General features: G+C 36.5%; 2 protein-coding genes across 2 annotated transcripts in view; both read left to right on the top strand.

The window, feature by feature from the left end:
- LOC122064775 (7-deoxyloganetin glucosyltransferase-like) overlaps nucleotides 1–3,339 on the top strand; it is a gene marked incomplete at its 5' end in the record, with an annotated part of 4,699 nt that extends 1,360 nt beyond the window's left edge. The window contains one exon of the mRNA XM_042628533.1: nucleotides 3,307–3,339. Within this exon, the coding sequence (XP_042484467.1) occupies nucleotides 3,307–3,339 (33 nt within the window). The remainder of the gene's footprint in view (nucleotides 1–3,306) is intronic.
- Nucleotides 3,340–4,553: 1,214 nt separating this feature from the next.
- On the top strand, nucleotides 4,554–7,758 carry LOC122066000 (lysosomal Pro-X carboxypeptidase-like). The gene is made up of 9 exons (XM_042629827.1): nucleotides 4,554–4,988; nucleotides 5,068–5,254; nucleotides 5,502–5,635; nucleotides 6,290–6,402; nucleotides 6,517–6,769; nucleotides 6,870–7,028; nucleotides 7,130–7,209; nucleotides 7,314–7,363; nucleotides 7,524–7,758. The coding sequence occupies exons 1-9, from the start codon at nucleotides 4,599–4,601 to the stop codon at nucleotides 7,655–7,657; spliced, it is 1,500 nt and encodes a 499-aa protein (XP_042485761.1). The 5' UTR covers nucleotides 4,554–4,598; the 3' UTR covers nucleotides 7,658–7,758.
- The last annotated feature ends 382 nt before the right edge of the window (nucleotides 7,759–8,140 follow it).

Genomic DNA, 8,140 nt, shown 5'->3' with positions numbered 1-8,140 from the left:
TTTTCTTGACTTCCAAACATAACCTTAATAATGGTATGTTGAATTGGTGAATGATATAGGACTATAGAGTAATATTTCGTAGCACTATGGAGAGAATGAATTGGAGGGGAAAGGGGGTGGGGAAATGATAGGAAAACATGGGGATAAATCAGAGGGGAAAGAGAGACACACGTGTGACAAGAGTCGATCCTTAGATCATCCACACTCCTGACACTTGCTCTTCAAATGGAGGCTGCAACCATTCCATCAACTAATCATGGAATTACAAACACAAAGAAAATTGTACCAAATCCCTACGTTTTCTCCCCTTCCCCGATCCCCTGTGGCCCTTCCCCAACCTGCCGTGCTATGAATCCCTGGTCAAGATTAATGTCAATCGCTATTTTTTCCAAATCCATCCTCTCGAATTTTCAGAAAACCTGTAGTTACTTTTTTTCATTCTTTTTGGTCTAGAAGATTGCCGAACCACACTAGCCACTGAAACGCCCATTGAAGCTTTCTCCGTTGAGGGGACCCCTTCCAAGGCCAACTCTTGTTGCACTAGGTTACCCACATCCACTTCATCACTGGATGGGTCAGTATCCAAGTCCACATCCGATTCGGGCAGCACTTTCAGAAGCATCAACTTCTACTAGAACCCTAGCAAAATACCCCATAAGCCCTTGCCTTGTGCATCCTGTCTAGCGCCACAGGACACCCTACTACTTTGGCAATGGAAAAAAAAAAAATGTTTTCACACCGATACTCAAGTGGAAGATCAGGAAAGCGAACCCAAACGAGTTTTGTTAACATTTGCTTCTCATGGATATTGAAATCCGACTTCCAAATGCTGAAAGCGAATTAATTGATCCCCAGTCCTTAAAAGGACTATGCATCCAAACAGGCATCTTGTCTCCTTCATAATGAAACTGAAATATCACATATCCTTTGCACAAAGGATGCATTATTACTTCCTGACTCAAGTTCTAATTTTCACGGACTTCTTGATGCAAATCATCCAAAGAAAGGAGGTGAAAATTGACCCGACCTATTGAATCAAATCAAAGAACCTGCCGCTTTGCCTCGTAATTATGTTGCAGAATTACTATTCTCCTTATGTTACCAGCCTGAATCGGTTCTAGAAGAGAATCAATTGCAAGCCAAGATGGAATCCCAACTGCCCTAGCATAAGACTTCTTGGGCACTGCAGTCTTCTATGCACTCTCAAGAATCGATCCCTCTGGAACCACCGGGCTACGATCCAGAGCCTCCCGATCACCCCATCCTCCTCATCATCCTCACCAGAACTTCTTCCCACTGAATCGCCAGACACTCTCTCTCTCTCTCCGCTCATATGTTTCCCTGTGTATCAAATCTCTCTCTTGTCTTCCCTATCTTTGAATAACGCCTCTCATATGTAAATAATTTCAACTATTTTTTTTTTTTTTCAATTATTTCCCATCCCGCCTTTCTCTGTCCAATTTGGCTTCTTAGAGGATATACGCAACTTCAAGGAAGTTTTCGAACTGAAGCTTTCAATTGCATACCAAACACTGATATTGAGCTTAATCTACTCTGAAATCAATACCAGAACATTGTTTTTTCTTTTATTTTTTTATAAGTTACTTTGTGTATTGAAGAAAAATAAGAAATTCAAAAAGAGGCAACCTCACCCGCCCCCTTTAGACAAATCTAAAGAAGGGTAGAGAAGTCCCTTAACAAACAGGACAGACCCTGCATAATGCAATGAAAAGATTATGCAATCATTCTTCCATTACATTACTTCCTCAAGTAAACAGTACGGTTAGCATCTAAGTCCACTAGACTTTGCAAGTCTTGTGGAAAATCTTTTGATCGATTAGTAATTTCACCATTTCCTGTATCATATGTAGCCATAAAGTCAAGGAATCAATCCCACCTGCAATCAAGGAATTGGGAGCGGGATGGTTATCAAACGAGGCCTAAGTGTTTTGTCCATGAACAGCACAATGGGTGAAACTTTAAAAAGGGGGAGAAAAAAAAAATGTAAACATGTATTATAAATTCTATTTCATAATTTTTTTTATTTTTTATTTTTGATAGTATTGTTTCAAATGACCTTTTACCGGGAAAAAAAAAATAGAATTATTTCATAAGAAGTAAAACCAACGAATAACATGATGCTCTATAACAAGTCTCTATTTTATATCCAAAAGCAATTAAACAAGGTAATAAGAGCAAAATATTTCCTCCACACCATGATCTCTTTTCTTTTCTTTCCTTTACCTCGATGAGTGAGAAGGAAAATGGTCTCTCTCCATCTTGTGAATCTATATATGATCACAAGGCTGTAAATCTGCAGGTTTCAAGCAGTTTCGCTTTAAGTTTAATCGGTCTTAGTTGACCCATGAAAGTGTTTTTGAGTTGTTATATTTGCTTAGGAAAAGTGTTCTTTGTTGGGGAGCATAGCCTACGCAACACTCCTTGTGTCTATTTCTCTCCTCCACAATAAGGGGTAAAGGTTTCATAGGGATGGAAGAGAGATTGGTGTAGTAATGCTCCCAGACAGAAAACATACCCCATTTGTTTAATACTTAATCTAAGAAAAATTAGAGAAAATTGTATGAAATATAAAGCATATGGACTCAATGGTTAACTTGAGTAAGCAGGTGAATAATGGATGAAAAACCCTAATCCTTAAAAACTAAACAATAAACCACAATCCATCATAACATGTCATTTCAGTTTGGTTGGATTTTACTTTTAAAATAGAAACCACCCTAAGGATGAGAATACTAATCTAATCTAAAATTTGACATTTTGGACTCATCAATTATATTAGGATTTTACTAATGATAGATCACCATTCCCTAATAGTGATTTTGTGGGGACCTCACCATCTAGATTAAGTTATAGTTTGTCAATTTGAAACTATTAGGTACGTACTCAAAATGGAATCGAAATTAAATATCAGAACCAATCATTTACGATCAAATTGAATCATACCATAATGAAATGGTGCAGTTTAATTTTTTTTTTTTTTTATTGTTCGTCTGACTAGTCCCACGGGCTCATACTGACCCCACAATCGCATAGACCGGCTCATACCAGGATTGTAATTTTACAGGTTCTCTTCTTGGTTTGGCTTCAAAAATAAAAAGGTACCAAATTTGTTAATTTAATATTTATGTTGTTAGTAGTTATTGGGTAGTTTTATAGGAGTTATAGTTAATGGGGGAAGTGTTGTACGTGGATGAGAGGAGTTGTAACCACTTTGAATTCCTATTTAATTGGGATTACTTTGAATGAAAGATAGACTTGAATGATAATTGGTTCCTATGTTTTTAGCTACCTTCCAATGAGCTGAGACCCCAAGCTTGATTGGTAAAACAACTTATCTATTTATTTTCTTATTTAATTTCTTAATTCCTATTTTATCTCTTCTTCTTTCCTTATTTTATCCAACCTTCCTGCTGCGCATGTATCAAAATCCCTTTCCCCATATTTATTTTCTATTTCTCTATTCTTTATTCCGTATCCCTATTCTCGATTCTTTTTTCCGTAACTTAATATGTATCCTCACCAACACATGAAAAAATATAATTTCCCCCACATAACAAGGATGCGGATAATAAGATTCTAATCTAAAAAGTACACACATCCGAGCAATTATTTATTTATAAGCAAACAAAAGGCTGCCACAAAACAAAATGCTAAACACCATATCTCTCTCTCTCTCTATATATATATATATATATATAAAAGTGAAGTCATCACATCACCGATCGTAAGAATTATAATCCAAATTCCTTGATTTCTTTTATGGAATGTAATGCAGACTCACAAATCGCAAATGTACATTATACATCAATATATGAAGCAGAATAAATAGAATTAATGGGCACAAGGTGAAACCAAATGTGTACTGACACTACAAACCTCATGTATACCCGATAACAAGGATCTAATAGAAATCAGTAAAACCAGACCAATTGAAAAAACGATTCTTCTTTAGGCTGATTCTTATCCAATGCAATTTGATTTTTACCTCGTCAAACTGTAAATGGAATTGAAATCAAACCGAATAACTGAAACCTGAAGGATTGACACCCTTACTTAATGCTATAATCAGAATATTCTACCAAACTGCTAAAACAAAAATTAATTAATTTATGAAAAAAAAATTATTTTTCTTTCTTAACCTAACAAAACAAACACTAGGAAGATTAGTAACTGGATTGCAGGGCTACTCCCCTCCAATTCTGGGTCGATCGGTCATGAATGACAATACTCCTCACAAACAAGATAAGAAAAGGCTGTCCATGTCCCACAATGAGTGGAGGACCCAAAAGGCCTCAAGCTTGAAAAATGAAAATTAACTAACCAAAATTTAAATTTGGTAATTAACCAGGTAGTTGGCATTACCCAACCCAGCTGTAAACCAGGATTAGGAAGCTCCATCAATAGAACCTAAAGAATCATGTACCCATGTTGCTATTTTTATCAAGATCCCAGCTAATTGTTTCAAAATTAGGGCAACTAACTATTTCCTTAGAAAGTTATATAAGACTCTTAACTCTATAAGCTTAGGAATCTCATCTCCTGCTCCTTGCCTCCTCTCCCTCTCTGTTTCTGAACACATGGCTATGAAAACTCCTCACACACTGCTGCTTTGCCTGTCATGGCTGCTCATATTAGTTTTCATAACATGTGTTTCTGCAACAAGAGGACGGAGGCTCGGTGTGGTTGATAGACGAATTACAAGGGAGAAGAACAAAGTCGACAACGATGCTGCTTACTTCAAGACCTTTTTCCACGCACAAACGCTTGACCATTTCAATTATAGGCCTGAAAGCTACACCACCTTTCAACATAGATATGTGATTAATTTTAAGCACTGGGGTGGTGCAAATTCTAGTGCCCCAATCTTTGTTTGGCTCGGCGAGGAGTCACCTTTGGATGGTGATATTTCTCCAAGCTTGCTCGACAATATTGCCCCTCGATTCAAGGCTCTTGTATTGTACATAGAGGTAAGGAGGTCTCTCTCTCTCTCTCTCTCTCTCTCTCTCTCTAATAATAATAATAAAAAAAATTAACATGGATTAACAGCACCGTTACTATGGAAAATCAATACCTTTTGGGTCAAGGAAAGAAGCATTCCAAAATGCAAGCACTCTTGGGTACTTCAGCTCTTCCCAAGCTCTCGCGGATTATGCTGAGGTGATTATTGGTGTGAAGAAAAATTTGTCTGCAGAGGCCAGCCCTGTTATTGTCTTTGGAGGATCCTATGGTGGAGGTATGTCATTTATATGTACTTATATTATATATTATCGCCCATTGGTCCTACGGAAGCACTGTTTGCCGTACGGGGGCTTGTCCTGGGGCTATGATCACTACCATGGAGTACCCTTTTTTTATTACCCAATATATATATATATATATATATATATCATATACATAAAATTATACATAAAATTGCTCATTTAAAAACTATATTAATTTCTTGATTTCAATTTCTAAGATTCTTATTTTAATTTTTTTAGAGCTTGCGACATGGTTTCGACTGAAATATCCTCATGTCGCCTATGGAGCACTTGCATCATCAGCACCAATTCTTTACTTTGACAACATCACCCCTGAAGATGGATATTACAGTGTTGTCACCAAGTCTTTCAGGGTAAGCAGTCAAATCATATTAGAAAAATTCTCTCTTCCCATTAAATCATAGATTTTCTATCACATCATTATGCCTAATGAAGTATAATACTTCTGACAAACATCTCTCTGGTACAATTTCAATTTAAAATGAAGAGAAGAATGAGTTAAAATCACAAAAGATGCTATTTTATGTTTTATAATATTCATCTCCATTTGGCATCTTGGTAATTTACTAAACCTTCTTCGAATCAAAGTTTGAGCAACTTTCCTTGCTTATTTTGAACTAAAAAATTGGTCATTGAGATGTAGGGTCAAGAATGAGCTTCTAGCTCAATGGTAGACAATTAGGCAGTTAGGCTCTATCATAAGTCTAGGGAAGATCTCGGGTTTGACCTCCTAACCCAGACTTTGAAATATAGTAATACTAGGTTAGCAATTAGTAATAAGTGTGGCCTAGTGGCACCCTTGGGGGGTCTTGCACCAAAAGAAAGAGAGAGAGAGAGAGAGAGAGAGAGAGAGAGAGAGAGAGAGAGAGAGAGATGATTGTGGAATCCTCTACCACGTGAATTAACCCATGTATTATACTTCACTAGGCATAGTGGCATCTAGAAGGACCCCTTAATAATTAATAAAGATCTCTAAATTAAGGGTATTATCATTGTTGATGGTGTAGGAATCAAGTGAGAATTGCTACAATACGATACGGCAAGTGTGGTCCAAAATTGACAAAATTGCCTCCAATGCCGAAGGTCTTAAATTCCTCAGCCACAAGTTCAAGACTTGCCAGTAATTAACTAAACTCAAATCTCTTTTCCTAGAAAGAGAAATACTTGATCAACTTCATTTCTTACTATATCCTTAATTAATTAATGTTTGTGTTGGTTTTCTATTTCTTCCTAGACCATTGAACGAGTCCTCACAGCTCAAGGAATATTTAGACAGTTTATACACAGGAGCTGCACAATATAATAGTCCTGCGGAATCTCCAGTTTCATTGATTTGTAGAGCAATAGATGAAGCATCCAAAGGGACTACCGATATTCTAAGTCGGGTATTTGCAGGTGTGGTTGCTTATCATGGAAACAAATCATCATGCACTAGTATAAATGAATTCAACACAACTGATGAATCAACTCAGGGTTGGGCTTGGCAGGTAATTCCTCTCTTTTCTCCTTTTTTTTTATTATTATTATTATTAAATGGGTAATTCATATAAATATTTTCTTAACAATTGATGGTTTTTCTTCATTTAGACATGTAGTGAAATGGCAATGCCAATTGCCCGGGGTACCAGCAAGGAGAGCATGTTCCCGGCGGAGACATTCAACTTCACCAGCTTCATAGAAGACTGTAAGAATAAATATGGTGTTAGCCCTCGGATTCATTGGATCACTACTGAATTTGGTGGTCATGTATGTGTTTTCTTCAGAAATTATTCACTCTCTAATTAATTTCATGTTCCATTTGTAACTTAGTCATAATTTCAATATTATCCCATTCATTGATATTACAGGATATCAAGAGGGTTCTTAAGAGGTTTGGAAGCAACATCATATTCTCCAATGGACTGAGTGACCCATATAGCAGTGGAGGGTAAATAATTCTTTATTTATCCTTGAGAAATCTAACTTTAATTATGTATTATCAGTTTGTTTAAGCAATCTAACTTTAATTATTTTTTTTTCTCTAATCAATAGGGTGTTGAAAAGCTTATCTCCCACCCTTATAGCTGTTCATACAAAGCAAGGTACTCACTTTTTGCTGAGGTCACAATCATCGTCTGAACCACATCATCAGTTAATTTAATTTTGGCAAAAGATCAATCATCTTTTTTTTTTTTTTTTTTTTTTAATTCATAAGCTATTTTCTTTGTTTAAGTGTATTTATGCAAGTTCTTCATGGTGCAGGATCTCATTGCTTGGATTTAGGTCCTTCATCACCCAAGGATCCAAAGTGGTTAGTCCAGCAAAGAGCCAAAGAGACCAAAATAATTGCCGGATGGTTGTCAAAGTATTATATAGAACTTGCAGCAAAAGTATGAAAGGACCAAAATTTCTTCGATCTTATGGTCTGGACAGAAGAATTATCATGTAATTAGTTTTTTAGGAAACTTTTTAAACATGATCAAAAAAGAATTACACATATTGAATCTCTCTCTCTCTCTCTCTCTCTCTCTCTCTCTCTCTCTCTGTGTGTACGCGTGTGTGGGAAACGCTTCCTCCCATTTTTATTTTATTTTTGCTAGCAGATCGGACTTTATTAAGCCAAAAAGAAAGAAAAGAAAAATCACATCAACTCAACACATCAAAAACCAGAAAAAGAAGTCCGCTAAAGAAAGTGAGCATATCTCCAAAGATTGATAGACCACCCCACCTTCGGCATCGCCATCAATAGAGGGGCTACCGAAAATTAGTGGAAATGCTTCCTCCCTCTTCCCTTGAATTTATGCACCAATAACTCCACATACGATCTTCTATTTTTAGCTAAATAAGAGTCAATTCATTGAATGGTATGCTTGAGAAGG

The sequence above is a fragment of the Macadamia integrifolia genome, chromosome 2, assembly GCF_013358625.1.
Source record: "Macadamia integrifolia cultivar HAES 741 chromosome 2, SCU_Mint_v3, whole genome shotgun sequence".
Taxonomy (NCBI): domain Eukaryota; kingdom Viridiplantae; phylum Streptophyta; class Magnoliopsida; order Proteales; family Proteaceae; genus Macadamia; species Macadamia integrifolia.
The sequence above is the reverse complement of the archived record's forward strand: the minus strand, read 5'-3'. Positions and strand labels throughout refer to the sequence as shown.

What these genes read in the sequence shown, in the direction of transcription:
- LOC122066000 (XM_042629827.1), top strand. Translation starts at nt 4,599, where the DNA reads ATGGCTATGAAAACTCCTCACACACTGCTGCTTTGCCTGTCATGGCTG. An exon ending in CTCTTGTATTGTACATAGAG is followed by an intron (nt 4,989 to 5,067) that starts GTAAGGAGGTCT and finishes ATGGATTAACAG; the next exon opens with CACCGTTACTATGGAAAATC. An exon ending in CTACTGAATTTGGTGGTCAT is followed by an intron (nt 7,029 to 7,129) that starts GTATGTGTTTTC and finishes TTGATATTACAG; the next exon opens with GATATCAAGAGGGTTCTTAA.